This window comes from Amblyomma americanum, chromosome 3 (assembly GCF_052857255.1).
Source record: "Amblyomma americanum isolate KBUSLIRL-KWMA chromosome 3, ASM5285725v1, whole genome shotgun sequence".
In the NCBI taxonomy this organism is placed as follows: Eukaryota; Metazoa; Arthropoda; class Arachnida; order Ixodida; family Ixodidae; genus Amblyomma; species Amblyomma americanum.
The window spans coordinates 204,274,059-204,299,218 of NC_135499.1; the positions used below are offsets into that span (position 1 = coordinate 204,274,059).

Below are 25,160 nucleotides of genomic sequence, written 5' to 3' on the forward strand. Positions count from 1 at the left end.
GTACTTTCAAGACGCGAGCTTTCGAGGAAAAAATTGACACTAAGGCGTGCTTCTGGGCGGCAGTGCTTTTAAGAAATGTGCTTTTGGTTTATGACCTCTTGTCGTGAAAAATGCGTTTTATGTGGTTGCATTGGTTTTTTTTAATTTTCTACCGTTATCGTGTGATCTATGCTGTGTGCCGGAAAAAGTTTTGCACTCTGAAATGCTCGCAATCTTTGTTAACATGGGACACGAATATCTCATTCCTAGTGACAAGTTGAGTGACATCCGCTACGAAGGTGAGACTGACCGGTCTGCGGGGCAAGGTGGCAACGAGGCCACGGCCTTAAAAGAGCTGCTTTCAGAAATTCACAGGGACACCTAATTCTATTGCGCAATAGCATTAGAAGATGCCTCTACAGGAAGTTACGTCACTTATACTCTGATGATGTCACCTCTCTCAAGCCAATGGGAAGCTACGGCCTAATGAGGTCGCATCATTCCAGCCAATGGGCAAATTTTATGACCGAAGATACATTTTGGTCCTATGCAGCTTCTACCCCTGTTGGTTGTTTGAAGAAAAACGAAAGAAAGAAGAGCGGATACGGGTCTCCTAACTGTCTTATCCTAACTGCCTGGATGGGTACCTGAACAGAGTAGCGTCCAAAAAAAAAAGAGGAAGATGGGAGAGACATGAAGTGGCAAGCTGATGCCAGGATGTCCTGCAGCTCGCTTTCTACAACTAGAAGAAAAGTTTCAATCGGAAAGGCGAACATAAAAGAAAATAACTGCTCAGTTCGGAGTTGGTATTTTGAAGAATATAGAGCAATACCCCGAATTGTTTGGTTGGAAAAAAAACCAAACCAGTCGGTGTATTGGTCGGGGTCTCGTTTCTGCGGTACCTGCATGTCATTTCCGCAGGTGCGCAGTTCCTCTTTCTTTCTCCTTTTTTTGACAGCACCGCAGAACCGACCGGAGCAAGCGGTGGAGACGATAACGTAGATAGCGGGAGCAGTTAGAGAATTTCCTTATAAATCACGCATTTGCGCGAAGGTTGACTGCTGTGGGGGCGACGAAGGCGCAGCGTTCAGGCGAGTGTTATTTCAGACTGAATTTAAGGCCCTACTGCTCGCGGTATTATCAGTTCATTTATTACACTGAAAAATGGCTAAGAATACTTGGAACTTATTTAATCCCTACTCTTTGCAATACTTAATTTCTAATCTCAGTACTATATTACACATATAAAGATTTTAAAGAATGGTGAGCAGCCTCTGAATTTAAGTCTCACTCGAATTGGCAACATTGTGTGTTGCTTCGCGGATAGAGCAAGGCAGACATGGAGAATGAATAAAAGACCACAAAGAACTAGGGGGGAGAGGATGTGGAAGGACGTATATAGTGAAAACACACCTCCGGCAACCACATGGAGACAGCGATGTGTCATGTGCAGTGAAAGTGACCTTTTTTTTTCTTCGCTATAAAACTGAGAAACGTCAAGATGTCTAGGTTTGTGACACATTCGCGGAGTTGACCTTGTTTTAGGGAACTTGTATTTTTGTATGCTAGAACGTTCCACAAGCGCATCAACTCAAGCATAGAGAAGAAATAGCTTTATTGCAAAACATCACATGCCTGTCAGGGCGTCTTAGAGACAAAGTGGAGAAGGAGGTTCTGGAGAAAGGAGGCAGAGAAATAGTTTATTTCTGCAGGCCTTCAGTTCAAGGCGCTCTCAGCGGTGGACGGATGAGGCTAGTGGTGGCGAAAGAAGATGGTGCCTGAGGACCTCTGGCCATTTGATGTCATGGAGTTGGAAATGGAGACACGAATTGTGCGGCGAAAAGCTGTAAAGGGGGCGGGGAGCGGGTGAGGAGAGTAAAAACGTATGTAGAACCTTAGTAAAAAAATATTGTGCGAGAGCATTTTTTTTTTTGAGCCATGTTGTTTGGCACTTCCAGTAGATCTGAAGTTTCATATCCGCGGAGGGGAGGGTGACCCTTCTGACCACTCCGCACATTTCGAAATTTGAAGGTACTCTTTAGTGCCCGACTACACTCTTCAAAAGCGAACCCTGTGACTGAAGGTTTCAAACCAAGCCTTTACATAGAATGGATGGCTTAAGGCCTGCGTTGGTGGCTCTCATTCACTTGTGCTGCGGACCATAGTGTCATGCCTATACACACACGCGCACAGTGTGTGGGCCGCTACCTGCAGACAAAGAAGGGAAACGGCACAGGTTACAAGGCCTTTGCTTTTAAGTTATTTCTTGGGCCCGAAACCACGCGTGTCGCGAGCTGGTTGTATTTGCTCTGTTTGATGCTAAATTTATCTAGTGCGCCTTTTGAAGCACTCTCCAATTGTTCGTATTTCCTGCTTTTGCTGAGCAAGGTCGAACGAGGTTGCGTGACGCCATTTGCAGAGTAAAAACTCGTGTAGGCGTGGCGTCGAAAATATATAGCTGGCGTGGCCACCACGTTTTTTTTCTTTTTTCTTTTTGCCGCGAAAGGCCGCTTTCTTGCTACCGACAAACAGCACTGTTTTTAAGTGCGCTAGCTTTAGTTAGTGGAGTGGTTCCGAGGTAAGTCCGTGCCGCGGTTAACGAGTTCGGGGAGTGTTGCAGGCAGGTGGTAACGGGTTTGGCGAAATGCACGTTCTGGAACAGACCGAGCCCATGCTCAGATCGTTTCACAAGAACGCGTCTGGAGCACTGATGCCGCAAACGAAAGGAGAGCCTCGCAGACAAAGACTGGCACGTAGCGCGAGCTGACGACTTCGCGCTCGTCATTTGCATGTATGTCTCCTTTCATGACCCCGTCGATCGCTAAAAACTTTGTTATGGGTGTATGACGTCCCAAAGCGACTCAGGCTGTGACGGACGCCACAGTGAAGGGCTCCGGAAATTTCGACCACCTGGGGTTCTTTAGCGTGCACTGACATCGCACAGTACACGGTCCTCTAGAATTTCGCCTCCATCGAAATTCGACCGCCGCGGCCGGGATAGAACCCTCGTCTTTCGGGTCAGCAGTCGAGTGCCATAACCACTGAGCCACCGCGGCGGCTCCTAAAAACTTTGCTCAGAGTTCGTGGACACTCCAGCCTGAATATAAGGTATGTTATCCACTGGGGTGCTGTGTGCCGCATTGCGGGACTCGGGTTTCGACCACCGGGGTATCTTTAACGTGCACTGACATCGCACAGCACACGGGCACCTTAACGTTTTTCCTCCGCGGCGGCTGCGTTTTTATGGAGGAAAAACGTTAAGGCGCCCGTGTGCTGTGCGATGTCAGTGCACGTTAAAGATCCCCAGGTGGTCGAAATTATTCCGGAGCCCTCCACTACGGCACCTCCTTCTTCCTCTCTTCTTTCACTCCCTTCCTTATTCCTTCCCTTACGGCGCGGTTCAGGTGTCCAACGATATATGCGACAGATACTGCGCCATTTCCTTTCCCCCAAAACCAATTATTATTATTATTATTATTATTATTATTATTATTATTATTATTATTATTATTATTATTATTATTATTATTATTATTATTATTATTATTATTATTATTTTATCTGTACTCTGTGAACACTTTGAGTGTGTTGTGCACGTGTGTGTGTGTGCGTGCATGTGCGTGTGAAGGGAGCTTTACGCAGATTCAGAAAAAAAATAACTTTTAGGTCTGTTTATTTCTTTGTAAAAATTTACCAGCTTCATATTGTCAACAAAATAAACAGGCGCCTTAATCCCAATATAAAACTCACTAAAATGTCTGCTACACAGCCGTTCATGTCGCAAATTTTAGACTGCCTTTCGTGTTTTACGAGTGAGAAAAGATACTTTGTTTGCATGCTCAATTTTCGAACTGGCCACTCCTGAAATTGGCGTTTTGCCACAAACTACATGAGGCGTGATGAACTCTCCTTTGCAAGCAGAGGGTATCCCGCTAGAAAGAAAAAAACCGTTTCGCGCTTTGGAATTCGCGCCGCCGCTCGCTATTGGTCGGGAGATGCGCGCGCGCGTTTCGGTCGATGGCACTCCCAAGCACCCGCGCGTTCTCGGTTGGGACCCCAGGGCTTAGTTGGAATAGAGAGCGCGCGGCGACAGCTGGCCTCGGGACTGGATGCGCGGATCAAGTAGCGCGCACGCTTCAACGTACGTCGACGGATGAAGTTCGGCTTTCGTTCTACGGTTATCTTATTGTACGCACACTGCGAAACTGTGGGACTTGTGCGTCAGTGATACCAAGGTTATTCTACACCCTTTTACACGGAAAAGTTGCAAAGCGATGGTTTCAGCCTTGAAGCTATCTTAGCTGACTGCTGCCCTGTGTTTTACCTCTGGTATTTTTAAAAGGAGAGACTGGAGTTTTCGTTCTAATGTGTTGTCTGATTGGATTGTCTGTCAAGCGGAACTTTCTCTTCTACCTGATGTGGCGCAGTCTGTACTCACTGCAGAAAGAAGTGGCGCTGTTCGGGATATAAAAAAACCCTGTCCCCAGGAATTCGAGTCTTTCACGGGCCCGACGACTGCCGAAGTAAGGTGGCGTGAACACCAACAGCAAAAAGCTTGTGTGCAATACCTGGCGTTTCCAAGCGACATGCGTGCGAGATGAACAATGGATCGGTGGTTCCGGAAGTGCTAAAAGCACAGATTATGCGTATTCATTCCCAAGAGTGACCGTGTTGGTATGGAGACCCGGATGAGAAATTTAAAGCAGAGTGGAAGATACCAGTGAGTTCGTTTCCCGGATGCGGAGCTCAGCTGCTTCGCTGAGTCGGCACGAAATGCTGGCTGAGAACTTCAGCCAGCAAGAAAGCGAACTCCGGCTGCAGCAAGATGAGAGCAGCCAGAACGCTTCTTCCGTACCTCTCGTTTTGGGCGAAGAACTGACGTTCAGCACTCAGTCTCTGGTGCAGGTGATCATATACTGCGTGCTCTTCGTGTTAGCCGGAGCCGGCAACGTTCCTGTGTTCATCAGCCTGCTCAACAAGCGGCATCGTAAGTCCCGCATCAAGCTCATGATCCTGCACTTGGCCATCGCCGACCTTCTCGTGACTTTCGTGATGATCCCTCTCGAGGTGGCCTGGAGGCTCACAGTGCAGTGGGCCGCGGGAAATGCGATGTGCAAACTGATGCAGATGCTCCGCGCGTTCGGCCCGTACTTGTCTTCCGCTGTGCTCGTGTGCATTAGTGTGGACCGCTACTTCGCCGTGCTGCACCCGCTTAAGGTGCACAGCGGGCACCGTAGGGGAAGGATAATGCTCACCGTCGCCTGGAACACGAGCCTCATCTGTAGCCTGCCGCAGGTAAGTGACACCTGTGTTGGTGAGAGAGGTAGTGAGAGGTGCATCGTCGCAATGCAAAGTTTTCTACGCTGCTTTTTGGGATGTCGCAGGCATGCATTTCTGTAGCTTTATTTGGTACCAGGATGATTAAACGTCGGTCCAGTAGATACGCGCGCATTGTGCCGATTTTTCTTAAGGGCGACAAAGCATGAATGTGTGAAAACTTATTAGGGGTACCTAAATTGAATCATTTTACGACTTGACGCGCTGTCTTGCTGAAATAAAGTTAAGAAGCAACCATGCATGCTTTCAAGTGTCGCTGGAGAGTTCTCATTCCTGTGTAATATTCTTGAAAAAAAATTTGTCATGCCATATCGATATGTCGATTAGTATTTGCTATAATGCACCCTAAGAAGTGCCACTGAAGATTAATAAATTTGCTTATTTGTTTGGATATGTTGGGCTCCACATACTTGTAACTGTGAAAGAATATGTCGGAATTTAATATCTTTTTGATGTTGGTTGTGAAGAAAATTGGTTAACGCAACTATAAAGAAAAAATAAAGAAAAAAAATTTGGTTGGATTATGATGCTGGCTTGTTTACATTGAAGAATCATTGCCACGGGTGAACATGTTGATGCGCACTTGAAACAATCGTGTTGCAATCTTGATGGTGCATTTTATGCTGACCGGTCATAGCTCGAAATGATATAACCTTTTCAACCCTGAATTTTTTGTGCAATTATATGATATTTAATTAGCTTATTTAGCTTCTTTTCTGCTCATGTGATTGAGAAATTTTCAAGATCTAGCACGTATGGACGGGCGTTGGTTAATGGAACGGTGTCTACGTATGAGGATACCAGGGCCTAGTGGCATTAGGCGTGTAATCGGCACATGGCGCTTTATCTGTGCCTCTCGGCGTGCAAATATTTTGACGCGAAAAAAACGATGTATTTATTAACCGACGCATAACTGAAACCTAAAGAAGAAATAAGTGCATGGAAATGTTTTAAGCATTTCCTTTTTTGGGATGCTCAAGCACGAAACTACTGGCCGATTATAGCGACTTAAAAAAATCATATTCTTAGCGGTAAGAAACAGACACAACACCAAGCTACACACACACAGGACACACAGCGGGTGTCCTGTGTGTGTGTAGCTTGGTGTTGTGTCTGTTTCTTACCGCTAAGAATATGATTCCTTTAAGCCGTTACCAACTAGCCCAACTTAATGTTTTAATGATTATAGCGTATAGTCGGTTTGCTCGTACCAAACACCTTCCTCCGTTGAAGGCCCGGAAAACCTCGGTCATTTCTCTGTGTTCAGTCGTGCACATGGTCGTTTTTTGATATTTATACGCTGACAGGTACAGCTACTTTGTTGACAATGTGTCCGCTGCACCGGCGCTGTACGGCGACCAAGCCCAGTTTTCTAGTTTTCCATCTTTTACTTGTACGGGCGAATCATCGTTCTGCTTTATTTCTGTTCCTTACTGTACCTCTGCATCTTATACCTATTTTAAGCCTTCCGAAAATTCTACTTCCGCGAGCCCCCCCCCCCCCCCCCCCCCCCCCCCCCCCCGCCTCCGGGACTTGTTATGAGAAAGCTAAACAGCTTTATTAGCAGACCTCTGCTAGCTGCAGTTGCGCGACAGCCGTGACGTGCTCATACAAGGTCATGTAAGGAATCGTGCCATGGTTTTATTAATATTAACAGGACAAAAAGATTTTACCTAGGTTATCATCTAAGAGCAAAAATTTTTAAAAATTACAAAAAGTGCTCTGCACACCCAATCTAGTAGTTAAGGTAGAAAACACCTCAAAACGTTCACATCCTATGGCATCCTTGATTTCTGTCGTGCATCATCTTCCTACTCGTTTTTTTATTTTTGTGAAAAAAGGGGCTTCGAAACATTATGTTCTCATGAGAGGAGACGGGGGCTGTAAGGGTTAACAAGTCAAAGCTGGCATAAATGTTTGCGGCTCCTGGACTAACGCAGCGGTCTGTTTCCGGATAAACAAAAAATTATTGCCCTGTAGACGTAATCAACGATCGATTTATTAAATCATGGTTTTGGATATAACTTGAATTAGTATTGACATTTCATCGCTTGGCTGCTTGACACACATTTTCAACTCCGTGAACTGAAAGAATGACGTACATACCACAAAGGTCTCATAAATAACAGATTCACAAGTTTTAATTCATACCATCAGAAAACCCTCCAAAAAAATGACCCATCTAAAAACGGTATGTACAAGAAGAGACTGTAAATGGAGACAGAATTTTAAAAAAAGAGGGCATCAGAGGAAAACAAGAATTGGAAAAAGCAGGAGAAGAAATTTGAACCAGTAACTGGGCACCAAAGCATCTACCTAGTGAAACTGGCTACAGACGTGAAAGATCAGGCCAAAAAAAACTAAAGATAGATAGCAAGGTTCACAGAGACGGCCCTAGCGCTTGGAAGGCACTCTAAAGCTGATTAGTGCGTGCATAGATCGGAGCAGCTACCACTGTAAAGTGCAGTTAAGCATGTTCGTAGAAATTGAATATTGTTATATTTATTTATTTGATAAGCGTGCACATACGCGCATACAAATGTTGCAGTAGAGCGCAGGGTTGTACAATAAGCGGCTTCATTTTCAGTGTTCGGGCATTGAAAGTGATAAAAACGGCAAAACAGCTGATAAAGTCGAGCCGAAATTTTTCTTTTCTAGAATTACTATCATGTTACTATCATGTGTCCGACTTCCCGGTCCTATTTGTGAGCCCAGTTGCATGACTCCTGGCTACTGACAGTACACTGTCGAGAGCTGCCTCTCCATGAGATCCTCCTGAGCAACAGTATCTTGAACAGGAGTGCATGCGAGACTTTTCGATTATGGCCTACGACGACAATGACTGTGGTGGCGTACTGCCCGGAAGAGGTCATTCGTCTAGCTGAGGCAGTAGTGACATTAGCGAACGCTGTCAGTGCTGAAAAAATTCTCGCGTGTTTTTTTTTTAGAAGCAAATAACAAGCGAATAGACCGGTAAACAGAAACAGTCAATCAAAGAAACAAATAAAGAAAACAATTGAAAGCTGAGAGCTGAGAGCACAACAAAAAAAATTGTGCCGCGAAACGGTGGAACAAGTGCAGAAGCCGTCTACTATACGCGCGCCCACGTGGCAAAATCAAAAAACTATAATTTGTGGAAGAACGTTAACCTTGGTGCACAATATCTTCGGTTGGACCAGGAGGGGTACATTTGTGGGATGTTGAGATAACGGAGTGACAAGTGAAGAGAAAAGGCAAAGCAGTATTAACTCCGCTGCACCCGTTGGGAAATTTTAATGCCATGAAGCGAAGTAGAGACATTTGAAAAGCCTCAGTATTATTAGATTCCGTCTCCCAATAACCTCTTTCTACAACGAAAGGGCTTTAGTCCCCCCTGTCGTAGAGAAAAGCCCTTGTCTATGCGAACTGAATCCAAGGAAGCTGTAAAAAATACGCGTGCTTCGTAACTGATTAGCATATGGCGGCTAAAGGGAGAGCGCAATTGTTATTGTAAATTGCCAGATAATAATAATACTTGGTTTTTGGGAAAGGAAATGGCGCAGTATCTGCCTCATATATCGTTGGACACCTGAACCGCGCCGTAAGGGAAGGGATAAAGGGGGTAGTGAAAGAAAGGAAGAATGACGTGCCGTAGTGGAGGGCTCCGGAATAATTTCGACCACCTGGGGATCTTTAACGTGCACTGACATCGCACAGCACACGGGCGCCTTAGCGTTTTTCCTCCATAAAAACGCAGCCGCCGCGGTCGGGTTCAAACCCGGGAACTCCGGATCAGTAGTCGAGCGCCCTTAACCACTGAGCCACCGCGGCGGGTCTAAATTGCCAGATAATTTCTTCAGATCGCGAATGAGGGGCGCCGTAACGAAGAGATTTGTAGTTGTGCGAAGCACTTTCTTTTATCCGTTTGATTTATTTCTTTGTTTCAGTAAAATACGGATGACAGTTACAATGGATTGGCAACAATAAGTGGACCCGATTAAATGGACCGTAATGGGAACTGTAATGATTAAGTAAATCAGGATGATGAAAGAGCACCGGTTATTAGCCCCTTAATAGGGCGGCAAAGTGAAGGTCAGATAATTTTTTCGACGCACATGTAGATTGGTTTTGCGAGTCGTTTGGCAATCAAGCCCCCGTAAAAATGCCGACACTATATGGCCTGCAATGAGATTGATTCATTCCATTCGGTTCATCAGAGGAAAATTAACTCTTGAGTGCGCCAGCGCCGAATTATGTGGATGAGTAGCCTCTGCTAACAAAGAGCTAATTAGTAGCATGCTCGGACTGTCTGAAGGCTTATTATCATTAATGAATTGAGCAAGTACGCGTAGCTTAAATCCTAAAATGTCCGTATTTTTACGCGCAGCGAGCCGGAGGAGATAGAAGGACGGGGTGCAAAATGGCGACGACACAATTTAATCGTTGCTGGTCCTGAGCGCGCCTACAAAACCTCCCATTCCACCCCTTCCCATCACGCCATTTTCTCCGTAGTTTGCTTTTTCTTCCTATGTGATTGACGCGCAGCAGAAAATATAGTATTAGGAAGACGGAAATAAAATGTTGGTAAGATATTTAAGTGTCGCAATATCTTTAACACCGCCTGTAGGGCACGGTTTAACACAAGGGTATTAGTAAAAAACGATCGGACGAGAAACTAATTTTTCAGATTAGGCCTTTCACCGACATAAATCCTACTGGACGGCAAGGCGTGCGGGTCGTAATTATTTCGGTTAGAAAGTGAGAAAAATTATTTTTATGGAAACAAATATTCTTCCAATTGATTACCTGTGTCGTACTTAGGCTGCTGACATTTGTAGAATATTTTCCGACCCCGCTAAAACGCAAATTAGCGCAACAAACTTGCCTATCAAGCTGCTGAGAGAATTTACTAAAATGCTTTCGCGCTGAGTGCGCTTTGTTCTGCACTTGGTTTGAAGGAGACAGCAATCTTGCCCACATCCGCGCAATTTTACAGCCTCCATATTTGAAACTGGCTGCGAGCTTTGCTCTCAGTTTAGGCTGATTTACCGCAATGAAAATTTTGGCGAAATTAACGACACACCTGCAGCAGCAGCCCCCCGAATTACTCCATGGACGATCCACTCACGTCGAACCCCGTCGTTTGCTCCGCGAGTAGTCCGCCCTCTCGTTCGTAAGGTGTTGTGAAAGTTTTTCTGTAGAATGTCTGCTATAAAAGCTTTTACATATATGTTTACGGGGTAACGAGATAGTACAGCCCCTAAGTGTCATTGCGTGAGTTTGCTGGCGCCTGCAAAACAGTGAGAACTTAGCGAACAGACAGTTTCCACACTGTAGAAGAACGCTTGCAGGATTTTTATTGAGACAAGACAGTGTGCCTCACGCCATCTCAGAGTGCATGCCGTTTCTTGGAGGGTAATTGCCGTCTATTACTTAGGAGAAAAAAAAAACCAGCAAGTGCAGCACCTCCACGCGCATCGGCTGAACTGACGTTAACCAAAGGCCGTTTCTTTCAATTAATGCGCCTGTGTACTAAGAAATGGGCTTATTCTTTTAACAGGTACACATAAAAGTTTGCCCCTATATTTTCTGTTGTTCGAGCCCCCTAGTTTCGATCTTCATACGGGCGGTGGATCTTATAAAAATATTTTTGGGATGTTGTGACGTATTCAAGTTTGTTAACTAATTTAATGTTGTTTTGTGTTTCTTGCATTTCTGAACAGCTTGAAATTCTATTTAATGCAGTGGGTACTTTTGTGGGCAATGGTGATGTATACGACGTGCCATTGTGTCTTCCCCTGCTATTGCGATGCCTTTTGGGGTCTTCGCTAAGCAGGACCACCAAGAATCGAAGCGAAGAAGCTGACATGTCTCTAGATAAAACAATCAATTCGTCGCCAGTCTCGGGAACAGGTGCTCCTGGAAAATGGCAGTGCTGCAGCGAATTGTAACCGACGCTCGAGTTAACCTAGTTAACACATTTACTTCCGACAGTACACAGCATATTCACTAAACTCAGGAATATGTGATGTCTTAGTAAAGCGGAAGTGCCGAGCTTCATGCACATCCCTCTAATGGCGCTAAGAAAGCAAACATTTAAGGTTTATCAAGTTATGAGCCTATACCACCCGTACGCTTATTCGTTAAGGACGAGTGATCAAGGAAGCTTGTTGCAAAACTTTCTCTACGATTGTTTTTCTTTTGAAATGTTGGATACTGACAATCGGTTGAAGGTAAACAAGGTGTTTGGCGATTATAAGCAGCCTCACTTCTTATGGGCGGTGGTGATGTTTCTTCCTCATGAACGACGCTTCGTTGAAACAACGCGTGTGAAATAACGTGTGTGATTAAGAAATCCGAAACAATAGTTTTGATCAGCGACCAAAGCATTCGATTCCCAATAGAAGCCGATGAGCGAGCTTGACTCGAAAGTCTTTGGATAGCGCACCTGAACATTGTTGTTTCTTTCTTGACTGTTTCCTGCAGCCTGTCGCTAACTTTCGCTACTGGCTGTTGTTATATACTCTAAAACTGCTCACCGCCACACACTGCATTAAACGTAGTACCGCCTGCGAAGGCCACGAAAGCATCCGTGTGCCATCTTCTCCGCTGACTGCATAATACTGCCTGGAAAGCGACCCCCAACGGCGTATTTAATAACTGCAACAAAGAAAGGCCGATCAGACGTACAATGGAAGCGACGAACGCTTCGCTTGTCTTGTATCTTGTAGCATGCCCATCGTATAGTGCGCAAGAGGCGCTAACTGCAGGGTCAGCTGTCACCGCAATCTTCATGTGCCCAAGCGCATGCAGATGCAAGGCGGAGGAGATGTCACAAATAATAATAAAGATAAAAGAGAGCAATCAATCTACCCTGGAGTGACACAGTCAACAGGTGACCCAGACGCATACGTAATACCCACCAAGTAAAAAAGACGGCAGCCATCTTTCTTCGGACTGGAACTTGGCGTCAGCTCTTCCAAAACGTTTTCCAAGCTCCTAAAGACGTAATTAACTGGGAATGATCTCAGAGAAACAAAGCCTAATGCAGACCATATAAAACAAGGACGTCTCGGAAGCGACGACCGATAACAAAACTCTGTTTGCTTGCTTGTAGCTAACAGCATTGTAGCTTCTCTTGAGCATGTACAGTATAAAAATTGACGACATTTAAGAGAGCCCTTTTAGGTGATGTAATTTGCCACATTAGGATTGACATGCTGTGGGCATATATCTAAGAATAAAATCGCTTGCGCTCCTCGTACTCCCTCTGTGACTTGGAATAAGCTACGTGGAATCAGCTTTTCAGTTTAATCTCTGCGGTAGTGCATGTTTGTGCGCTTTTCCCGTCTTTACACCTTACAGGTCTTTGTTGAAATTTATATATATATATATATATATATATATATATATATATATATATATATATATATATATATATATATATATATATATATATATATATATATATATATATATATATATATGGCTAAATGAAGCGTTTTCAACTTTGAATTTTTGCCTCTAGCAACCAAATACGTTTATCTTTCTATACTGCATATATATATATATATATATATATATATATATATATATATATATATATATATATATATATATATATATATATATATATATATATATATATATATATATCAGAACAGTATTACAGCACTGAGCGCAATCAACTCTTATAATGTAACGGGCTTGTTCACCGTCACTAATTGTTGTTGGCCTGTACTTTCCAGCTCTTTTAGCATTATACTGACAGATGGCGGGACAATTATGTCAGCCAGTGCACTGCATCTTATGTCGGAACCAAAAGTGGTAAGGACCATAATTTAGCATTTCAAGCAAACACACAAAACTCGAAGTTTAGACGTGAAGGGTCACTTGATAGACATAAGTTTCGATGTACTGTCAATCAAATTTGCTGGCAAGGTAGTTCGGCTAGAGAAGGGGATAATAATACTAAATCATTTGACCATATATTGTGCACGACTGCACAAGGGGCGGTGTGTCCTATTTTGAGTCCACGGGAAGAATTTGCAAACCGCTGAAACCACGAAAATGCTCATTGCTTCTTTTTTTTATCACAATACCTCTTCACAGTGCGGCAAAGCCCCAGTTCCATTTCACGGGCCAGTCGGTTTTACATCACTGTCTATCCGATTCTCAAGGGCTGCGGTCGCATTGCGTCATTTCTTGAACATAATTCGTCCCAGCCAGAGATAAAAATATAAATAACTCCGCATGCCCATGGAACCGTGGTTGGAGCCTCGGAGGCTGCCGTCGTAAACGTGGTCGCAGCAAAACCAAGCGGGGACTCGACCTTGAGCACCCCTCCCCTCTTCATCTTCCCTGGTGCTATAAAACGCGCAGCCGGTGATGAGAACCTTTCACGCCACGTTTACGTTATACACAGCGACTGAAAGCAGTCTCGGACGGGAGCAGCATTAATGATGACATGCGTCGACCAAGCGTGAGCGCCAGACGCAGGCGAGCAGGCTTAGCAACTGCGGCTTGTAGAGTCGGAGGCAGCCTGAAATAATTCTGTGTGGCTGGCCGGCCTTGGTATGCTTGTCGGAAGTCCTCTCTACTGGCGGCGCCACACTTCAGTTGCGAGCAAGATCTGCTGCATTTTTTTGACGAGGGGGGGGGGGGGAGAGGTGTTGAAGCGCGCGTTACAGATCCACACTTTTTTGAGCTTGTTGGTCTGAGGTAACATACTGGAAACGTATAACATGCTTTTAATGTGAGGACGCTGACACAAAAATGCCTTCATCGCCTAACTACTCAGTTTTATTGCCGATAGAAGCAGCGCTTATAACCACCGACCAAGAAGCACGAAAAAAATGATATATAAAGTAATAATAATAGTTGGTTTTTGGGGACAGGAAATGGCGCAGTCTCTGTCTCATATATCGTTGAACACCTGAACCACGCCGTAAGGGAAGGAATAAAAGAGGGAGTGAAAGAAGAAAGGAAGAAAGAGGTGCTGTAGTGGAGGGCTCCGGAATTATTTCGACCACCTGGGGATCTTTAACGTGCACTGACATCGCACAGCACAGGGGTGCCTTAGTAAAAACTTAGGCAAAACTATGAAACAGTCTGTCGAAGCACTAAAGAGACACGAAATATACCATAATGAGGCGATTAGAAAGCTTACATAAATTCCTCCAAGAAAGCATATTTTTTACCCATAAGTGAAATGAACGGCTTACTCAGCGCGTGCATATGTCCCCTTCCCGGGAATGGAAAGACTATAAATTTTCATTTCTGTTATCTTTCGCTGTGCAAACGAATGTTGTGTTATGAAAGAGTGAACACGGCAGCGGTTTTTGCATAGTGCAGGTGTTTGCCTGCCATCCTTAATTTTTACATTCAGTTTTCGTTCATACGGCCTTTGCTCTCTCGCCCATTCGTTAAAACACTGCTGTGTTTTGCGTTTTTAATTGAAAAAGGGGAGCCACGAAATCTAAACCGATTCATACGTTTTCCGCGGTTTTTTTTTTCTGTCACAAAGATTTTCTCTTCGAAGCTTGCACGCTAAGCAGAGAGAAAGAGAGAGAGAGAGATACAGCAGCCCTGCAACGTAAATGTGGCGCTATGTGAGATGTTGAAAGCCTGAAATATATCCTTGCCAATGACAAATAGTATGAAACCGCAGCAGTAAGAAGAAATACATTATATACAACCAAGAGGAAAGCAGATCGTGAAAAATGCACATCGCGAAAAGATAGCTGAGCTTTCTAGCGCCAATGCTATTCGAATCCGTCTGAACCTCCGAAATCAGATCAGCCACCCTATATAATGTCGAGCGAGGACCAGGAGGGACTCACGAAAAAGATATTTCAAACCAGATTTAACCCATTTGAATCAACATCTACAGGAAGGAGGCCACCACTGTCTATAACAAAAACGAATCAGCGCACGTCTCGGCGTTTGTGCTTTTGCACGCATGTGCGCATTTATTGTTAGTCTGTGTTTGTGGCTGACGAATGGCTTCGCAAAGCCTACTTTGTGGTCTCCAGGAACGTTATCCCCACGCCGTGAAATTTAAAGAAAACAGAAGCGTAAAAGAAAGGACTTCTTTCGAGGGTTGAAGTGACAATTTTGCGTCCTCTCCTACATTTTTTAAGAGCCATTCGCAAGACAAGATTTTTTGTTCGCGAGGTTTGTCTAAGGCCGCTCACACAAACACCTGCCTCAGGAGACATGTCGCTTAGGGAGCTTTTGTAGGAATGCAATGCATGTTAGGATCTCAGTGTAGGTTTTTGTTATTTGTTACCAGCCGTAGAAACACTATTCATGCTGAATCCGAAAAAAAAACTGTCGTTTTTTTATTTTTATACGCTTTATGTATCATGAAAGGCTTCGGGTATCATACCTCGCAGTAGTAATAGAAGCCTGACATTCGGGAGAAAAAGCTGGATAACTTCACAACAGCGTGATCGCCACGCTTCTAGTGAGAATACGTCATTGCTGTGTCTACCGGCAAAAAAGTGTTGGGCATGTGCGTGCGTTTCCATGGGTTGGCCGTATCGGTTTGGAAAGGGCGGGACTTAGCTCAACCTGCCATAACTACAGCAAACACTCAATCTTTGGCTCTCAGGAACTCAACTCTACTCCACAAGACGTGAACAGGCACCCCCGTATAAATGTTTAAAGCATCTGAAGGTTGTGGTTTTTTGGGGTCACTTGGTGATCCCTAATATAGTAAATAAAAAGTGCGCACTAAAAATCATGGCACACCAGCGAAAGTTAAAGAATATGGGTCTCGGGTCTTTTTGCATGCCTCTGACAAAGCGCCTTGAACACGCACCAAATTCTCATGCTAAACAAACGTCTGTCCTCGACGTCCTCTGGAACCACTTGAAGCCAACATTTTGTTATCCAATCGACTAAACCTACGTGAAGAGAGCTTCAATGAAGGCATAGCTCCGCAGCTCAAATGGCAAGGGTTAAAACACCGTTGTTGCTCCCGGTAATGGCCTCCGTAACTTAACTGTCAGTATTAATTAGGCCAAACCCCGTCTGATGGCTTCCCTGATGATGTTTCTGCTTTGAAATATTGCTCTTCAGTAGGTTTGCGCAATATTCGAGCCGTCGCGATGGCTCAGTGGTTATGGCGCTCGGCTGCTGACCCGAAAGACGCGGGTTCGATCCAGGCCGCGACGGTCGAATTTCGATGGAGGCGAAATTCTAGAGGCCCGTGTACTTTGCGACGTCAGTGCACGTTAAAGAACCCCAGGTGGTCGAAATTTCCGGAGGCCTTCACTACGGCGTCCCTCATAGCCTCAGTTGCTTTGGGACGTTAAAACCCCTTAAACCAAACCAAGCAATATTCGAAGTGTCGAAGATAAAGAACCTTTGTCAGGTTTTCCCCTCTACATTGGTCGACCCTCGAAAGCTGCAATACAGGGCAGATGGCGGTCCTTTTTCATGGCAACAAATCATGGGGGCCGCGTTAAAGACGCATGCGAAGATGCCTGTCGATTGCACACGCAACGCGCAAGGTCACTGGTAATAAAGCATCCGTCGGACATAGCTCCTGCCGATAAATCCTGCTTTCTTCGTGCATTTCTCACTTATATCAATTCTTACACACCAAGCAGTGATGAAGTATTTCAATCCACTACATATCATGTAGAGTATACACAGTGTTTTAAGTATCTTGGTGCAAAATAAAGGTCAAATAAAAGGACCTTCTTTCCAAAACAAAAATAGCTTATCATTGTTTTTCGGCGAAAGAAGGGTTGCAATTTGAACTGTATGGGAGACTGAATGACAAGAAGGGAAAGTAAAAATTGTGACATAGATGTGAGAAAGACATCAGGAAAGGAAAGAGAGTAGTAAGCCTTGCTAACGTCCCCTATGAAAACGGGTTGCAAGATAAAGGAGGCATTACTCTCTGCACTGCCATACTAGCCCTGCCTACATTAATTTACTGTTTAAAAAATTGTTGAATTGACGGAAATTCAAAAAATCGTTGGAAAGGAAACAATTATATTATTTAAAAACTGAAGAAATGATCAAATGCTGCAGTTCTCCCCAATTTAAAATAATGTCAGGTTATTGCAATATTTTATTGCGATAGTATTACAGGTACCGTTCATGAGAAAAGCGAGCGTCCATTTATCGGAGCAAGTCACGTGGTTAGTTACATGGTACAGCTGGCGAGGCGAGCTGTCGGCACGACGGGGGCAAAGCGAGCGGCGCAGCTGTGGCGAGTCACGGGGTATGAAGTCAGAGCCGCACCCTCGGCTAGCCCCCAGTTTAGAGGTCAAATTTCAGAATCATTTGGCCTTTAGGTTTGTCGCAGTTGGAGTAGAGTTTTCGCTCTAAAAGCAACTGGAGCAGCTTCCACACCGGTCCAACGGTAGCTGTGTGTTTAAAACAGGAACCTGCCGGGCAGTGGCCCATTGCCCAACCGCAGCAGCATTGCGCGGCAGTGGCTGAACTCCCCATGATCTGTGAATCTGAGAGTGAAGGAATACTTGCGCTGTAGATATCTGTAATGCTATTGCATTCTACACTTAAAGACGGTTTACGTGTCGTCGAAGTTTTTTTTTTTTCTGTGTGTGACAGCGTTTTCCTGCTAAAGCAAAGCTTCGGACAAGTCTGCAATGGATACTGGTCGTATTAAAGCACACGAAATAACAACACGCTATAGAATAGAAGAGATAAGCGCTTGTTAGACACGTATGTACAAAGGAGGCGAACAGTGTTCGGGAGAAATGTTCTTGAATTTTGTCCCCTTTCGTAGACATGTGAACAAGAGATATGACCACGGTATTACTAGTAATTGAAAGTTTATTTTTAGGGTAAGCGAGATTAGACACAAACATTAACAACTAAGATCTTACTTTTGTTTTCTCTCTCCTTTTTATAGAGTAAGAAATCTTCCCAATTAATGTAAAGCATGTGATCATTCGAGTTCGGATTAGATTTTTTCAGTGGCCTATTATATTGGGCTGATAGCACTGCAGAAATCTGATAGCTCACTAAACCACGCTGGCTCAGAGAAGCGTTTCCCACTGGTCCGATTTCGGCCGTGTCTTAAATATCTCACGTTACTAGCTGCAATTTTTGCCCAGACAAGGGATCCCTAAAACATGGGCTCTCCTTGACTTCGATCTTTTTTTACGAGGACATGTGTTAGGAGAGCTCTGCATTCGGCACTCAAGTAAGCTGACCAAGAGGACGATTTTCATGGTTATTCATTGTACAAGACCCATCATACAAGGAGTGGAAATTTTTTGTCCACCTCAAACCTTACTCAAAGCTGGAAGAACAGCCTACCTGGTGGATCGGGAGAGAGTTACTGCTGTCTCCGTAGGGGTCCTGGACTAGGCGCTCCACCCTAGCGCCAGAGAAGGCTTCTGGCTTAACAAACATTTTCAAGCGAAAAGCTTCATTACGCTAGGCAAAGCACTCTTCGGGTAGGCAGCACAACAACCTTGAACGACCTTCAGCCCAACCAAGGATAGCCGTGTATGTCCATATGTGGCACAGTTATGGAGTCGAACCCTTTACCCCTGACCTTGGCCCATTACCTTTAGTTGACCTTTGACATTAAGTGACCTTTGGGTTGACCTTTGACCTTAAGAACATCCGATGGGGTGATGTGAAGCCACGTGATGACATCCGATGGGGGTGTCGTAAGACCATGTGATACCACGTCATAGCCACCTGGTCGTGTGGGTATATGTAGAACGGCTGTCGCGAGCATTTAGCGGAGCTGCCATGAACGAGCCTCAGATGCTTAGCATGCATGCTTGCTTTTCGCTGATTTCCAAGGTTATCCGAGTTAAGCCACTGCCAATTTTTTTTTCATTCATTATGGTGACGATCATTGCGATTAACAAGTTTATACTTCGTGGTTGATTCCTTGGAAAGGAGCAGTGCTAAAGCGGGGCAGTTACTCCGTTTTGCTTTAGATTTTTGACAAAGTTCTGTGCCTCGCTAACCTTAGCTTTTCATCAGTTATTTGCCTTTTCGTCATGGATGCAAACAACTGTCCGCTGAAATTTTAAACGGCAGCGCATCGACGTTATGATAAGGCTAACTGACGGTGAGCGCGATGCGTTCGCTGCGGGAAGGCTTACTGTACGTGCACAAATTTCGTATCCTATGCCACATCGACGCAAAAAAGAAACCCTTAGCTACTTTCCCCTAACACGCGTGTGCCCTTCACATCAGGTCCCAGAATTGAGCATTAAGCGTTCCTCTCAGTCCGCAAATCGTTTGGTGTTCTGTAATTCTTTTTTTTTGAGCGTGATACACATTCGAGGTTCCCAAGGGATGCGGTCTCTCGGACACATAAAAACACTGCCGCCGGTGGTGATAAATGTCACGCAGAAATGCGCCGTAGCGTATCATGGCTACGGGCGATCGTGACGACAACCGCGCGAAAGTATTCTCCTCCTCTCTTCTCGCTTGCTGCCCTTCTTGTTTTTTTTTTCTGTGGCTGGGTAAAGCGAGCTCAGCAGGAAAACACCAGCGAGCCGTGCCGACGAATTGTATGGCAGTTCGCGGCCTGCCCTCACGTATACGGCCTGGTTTGTTCACTTCGTTGTTACGCTTTCAACCGCGGAAATTTTAATGGCCGCAGTAAAGTGCGACGATCTGTTTTGTTTTAATGCTTTAAGTCGCACTGAACAGGTAGAATGCACCGAGGCGGCGAAATAGTAGGCCGTTGCCGCATTTCTGACCGCATGCATTATCGACTGCGTTACCATGAAGGTAGGAAAAAGTTTAAGCATCGGGAAGTGTGGTGTGGAAAATGATTAAAACAGAGTTCACTTTTGGTCGCTTTCTATGCCCTAGCTTACATGGCTTGACTCCGAAACTTCCGCTATCGTAATTTTGCCACCATTAAACAAAAGACACCGCACTGCGAGGAATAGGAGCTTTATTTTATCCGCTGTGGATCAATTTAAAGATCTCAGGCATATAGTAGTCGAGGGTGCTTCATGAAACGGCCCTCGGTGGGGTCCCGAGAGCCACATTCGAGCACATTATGTTCATCTGCCGACAAATGCAACCACCGGCCCAATGGGCCCTCACGGACTCGAAGGTTTGAAGGTCGTGGTCTCTAGCTCCAACTCGGCCTCGCAACTAAGGCTGGATTAGTGGGCGAGAACGTCGCCACCAGACACGGGCTGTCGGCCACCAGCCACGACAAGGACCCAGCCCACCTCACAAATATTGAACTATAAGGGCTCTGCCAATAATGAAGTTTTTCACCACCATCTCCACTGACAGACAGAAAGAAAAACTTTATTGCTGCAAGTGAGTGTTAGACCCTGTTTGGTCTTTGGGCCACTGCGCGGTCCCGCACTGTATCATGTTGGTCATGCCGGGACATGACGTCGGCAGCCCGAGTGAGCGCAGCAAGCTGCGATGTCGGGTCTGCAGACGTGAGCAGGACCTCCCAGTCTTCCCAGCTCGAGATGGCGTGCTGTCCCTGCGGGGGAAGGTGACCAGGGCAGCCGAAAAGGATGTGGGAGAGTGTAACGTGAGGGTCACCGCATAGGGAGCATGCAGCGGACGTGCCACAATAGTGGGACAATAGCTGAGGGAATGGGGTCTGGAGGCGTCTGAAGAGGATCTGTTGGGAGTGCGTAAGAGAAGGGTATAGAGGGGGGTAAGTCCGACGGTCCAAACGGGGTATTTGCGTTAGCTCTGCAAAGGTGTGCGCCCGCTCCCACTAGAATCTTGGATAGAGATTGTCCTCAGCCCGCAAATCAAACATCGGGCCAATTTATCGGAAGTCTCTTTTCCAGGGTTCAAAGATTGAGCGTGCACCTACTGGAGCTCTACCCTGCGCGGTAAATTTTGGGTAGGGGTGTTCAACAATTGCCAGGCAGGGGTGTGAATCCTGCTCCTGGCAAAGTTGGAGAGAGCCGTCTTGGAGCAGAACCCTGAAACGGGCAGTGCAAAATGAGAAGCAGAGGAGGGTGCATCGAGATTGTCAAGACCATTTAGTTACGCCGATTTTTAGTTTTTCTCGAAAGTGTGGGTACTTGCCGAGGTGGCTCAGTGGTTAGGACTCTGGGCTACTGAGCCGAAGTACCCTGGTTCAAACCCGACTGCGTCGGACAGGTTTCTATGGGGGGCGAAACGCAAGAGGCGCTTGTGTGCTGTGCGATGTCAGTGCTTGTGGAATATCAGCGGGCGGTCGAAATTATTGCGAAGCTCTCAACGACAGCACCTCTTTCTTCTGTCATCCCCACCATCATCCCTTCCCTTACGGCGCGGTTAAGGTGTCCACCGTGAAAGTGAAGAAGTTACTGGGCCGTATTGTTTCCTCAAAACCGCTAATTTTAGGTGTGAATGTTAAAATGCGCCAACATCAGCTAGTACGTTGGTGAGCGCATCAGAAAGCTTGCCAAGAAAATGGTGTCGTAAACGTTTAAGTTCACTCTCCTTATTTTTTAAAGTAATTTTTCGGATGCGTTACTTCCATGACTTCTCGGTGGACGCCACAACCGCTCCATGAGGGAAGGGATGAAGGATGGAGTGAGGGAAGAAGCAGAGAAAGAGGTACCGTAGGAAAGAGGTACGTGCATTTGTATCTAACAGCACAGGAGCACAAAAGGCGCTCGTGTGTTGCCATCCCAGTGGAGGTGGCCGCATTTCGATGGAGGCAAAGCGCGAAACATGCCTGTGTGCTGTGTGATGTAAGCGCATCTTAAAAAACCCCAAAGAAAGATACACCACCGCAAAACACGGGACGAAGGAAAAAACGACACAACGTGCTGTGAGTCGGTTTCTTCCTCCGTGTCGTGTTTTGAGGTGGCTTACCTTTCTTTAGAAAGTTGTACCAACTTACCCGAGCTTCTGCCTTGACACAGAAAAAATCCCAGATGGTCGAAATTAATCTGAAGCCTTCCAATACGCACCGCTTAATTCCTTTCTCCTCCTTTTCTAAATAAACGTCTCATTCATTCATTCGTTCCTCCATCCATTTCCCAACGGCGTCATTTAGGTGTCCGACAAGAGTGAGACACTCAGTGGGCCTTTCCGTTCTTCAAAAACCAATTTCCTTTTGTTAATTTGAAGAATTACAGAACTTTGAACCGCGTTTTGATCCATTCCTCAATGCTTTTATGGCAATTGTCGCCAATATATAATTTCTGGGCGCACACGCATAGGAATTAATTAAATAGGTTGTTGGGGAATGGAAATGGCGCAGTATCTGTCTCCCATATCTCGGCGCACACCCGAACCGCCTCGTAAGGAAAATGAGGGACTGAGAGAAGAAATGAAAAAAGAGGTGCCGTAGTTGTGGGCTCCAGAATAATTCTGATCACCTAGGGATATTTAACGTGCGCTGATTATGTACAGCACACGGGCACCTTCGCGTTCGCTAACAATCTTTTAGTTTTGTGAGTTGGACTCGAGCAAAGCTTTCTGTTGAGCTAATTGTTGCTTCATTTTCTTCTGTAATAAATAAGCTCGACATAAAGACGTTCACAAGTGAACAATGCGCTAAATTTTTATCCAAGAGATGGGGAGCTTAAGAAGCAATAAATATTACGAACCCACGATCACGGTTATAGTCTTATCACGTTCGCGAGTGAATTTTTTACCCATGAGATTCGAAGTTGCTTCAAATACATGAACTCGGCCAGTCTCTTTTTCTATTCAAAGAAACCATAATGAGGTCGAATTGCTTAGAGAAGTGGTGAAATAATTAGACTAAATATTCGGGTTTCTTTTACAAATCCCGCGTCTATCTAAAAGGCAAAAAACAAAGCACTGCATTCTGTTTTCATAATATTAAACGTCAACATCCATTTTTCAAGCATGCAGTTTTCGTTACAGAACAATAGCTTTCAGTAGCGGGAAATCGCCGGTGGCCCTTAAAGACAGCAAAGAAGCGCGAAGGAGTTCTGATTGAATTGAACTGCGTATGAAAGCATGATGACTGCATGCGTTCGTTGCGAGTCGCTAGCAAATCACTATAATAATAATTGGTTTTTTTGGGGGGGGGGGAAGGAAATGGCGCAGTATCTGTCTCATATATCGTTGGACACCTGAACCGCGCCGTAAGAAAAGGGATAAAGGCGGGAGTGAAAGAAGAAAGGAAGAGAGAGGTGCCGTAGTGGGGGGCTCCGGAATAATTTCGACCACCTGTGGATCTTTAACGTGCACTGACATCGCACAGCACACGGGCGCCTGAGCGTTTTTCCTCAATAAAAACGCAGCCGCCGCGGTCGGGTTCGAACCCGGGAACTCCGGATCAGTAGTCGAGCGCCCTAACCACTGAGCCACCGCGGCGGGGCGCAAATCACTATCCTTTACAGCTTTCGTGACTAACTCTATGAGCACGTGCAAGATAGAAATCAAGCTTTTCGATCCTGCAGAGTACGAAAAGAAAAAAGGCAGACGAGTAAGAAAGATGTTGCAGAGTGATAAGAGTTGCAGTAGGTGTTGGCGACTGTTCGAACACACCGAAAGAAAAATGTATCGCATAAAGAGGACCAGAAAGAAATAAAAATAGTTGTAGGAAAGACGGGGTGCTTGTACATGCAGTTCATGATGTGTCGTTTAGGCTCAAGACGCTCACTCGAGCAGCAAGCCTGCCCTGAGTGGCTTGAGTGAATCCGGTGAAAGCGATATAGACTACGAAATCATGGCACAGTTTATTTGGGAAAGAGTGCAAATGGAGAAACTGCGTAACGCACAAGTATCCTCGCTGCTCCGCATTCTCATCTGTCCGTGGCAGAAGACAAGAAGTGTCGTCCCGAGTATTACGTAAACTGGACCAACTTTTATGCGAGACTGTTTTCTGCGACCAACCGCTTTAGCTGACTTACCCCTGACGCAGGGCATCAGCAATTTACGTGGCACTGCAGTCTGCGGTCCGGGGTTCCGGAATGTTTTCGCCCGAATTTGAATCCAAACTACGGGCCGGTTCGGTGGCAAGTCATTGAAATTCTGCCTCTGTCTTTGTACTGTCTAGAGGGGTGTTGAAACCGGAATAACAACAAAAGACAGCCTTACATGCCACTCGGAGTAGCCACTGCTTCCTTGGTTTTCAGCGCCCCTGAGAAAGGAATGCAGGTCACGAAGGTGCCTAAGGAATTCAGAAAAGAAAGAAGAGGAAGAAACTCAGATTCCCCAATATTGCGAAACAGACATTGGAAAGCACAATACCCTTTTGGGCCGAGCAACCTCTTACAAATGATTCACCGCCGAGATCTGCGCATGCGCAAAGCAAGTGGTATAATTGAGGTGCAGGCGAGCGATGAATTGTGTCCCGCGCGACAGTGCGCCTTAGGGGACGGCGTAGAGGCTGGCATGGCCCGTATAAATTTCCGGCTGCGAAAATTCGCGCTCTGCTGCACCGTTCAAAATTGACCAAAACTGCGCGCTGTTTGCCGGCATTCAGCTAGTTTACAACTGGCTCGGTAACCTGGGAAACCGCTTCAACGGACTGCACGGCACAGACTACCTGGTATTTTTTTTACAGACATTTATTTTTGAACTCGTATGTTGCTGTATTGAAAGAGGAAATGAGTCGCTGGCGAAGCTTGCCGGCATTGATTCTTTGCTAAGGTTGCGTCGTCAAAAAGATGTCGCTGGCGCCTTGCACTAGAAAGCAGGCTTCTCAAGACACATTCGTTTAGCTCTTAGGAGAGGTGGTTGTTGGAGCAATATGAATAAAAAAGAACTTTGCAACGAGTTATTGATGTTATAAATTTTAAACCCACATTTGCCTCCATTACGTACGACCTCGATGGAAATAAACGTGCACAACCCGGCGCCAACATGCTTCGCTGTTTCAATTTCTTTTCACCGCACTTTTACATCGGTGATAGCAAAAAGACCCTAGACTCGTCCGTGATACA

At 45.4% G+C, this 25,160-nt stretch overlaps 1 protein-coding gene across 1 annotated transcript in view; it reads left to right on the plus strand.

Annotated features, from left to right (window-relative positions):
• Positions 1-4,044: 4,044 nt before the first annotated feature.
• LOC144125917 (adipokinetic hormone/corazonin-related peptide receptor variant I-like) overlaps positions 4,045-25,160 on the plus strand; it is a 149,969-nt gene continuing 128,853 nt past the window's right edge. The window contains exon 1 of the mRNA XM_077659730.1: positions 4,045-5,274. Coding sequence (XP_077515856.1) covers positions 4,717-5,274 — 558 coding nt within the window. The 5' untranslated portion in view covers positions 4,045-4,716. The remainder of the gene's footprint in view (positions 5,275-25,160) is intronic.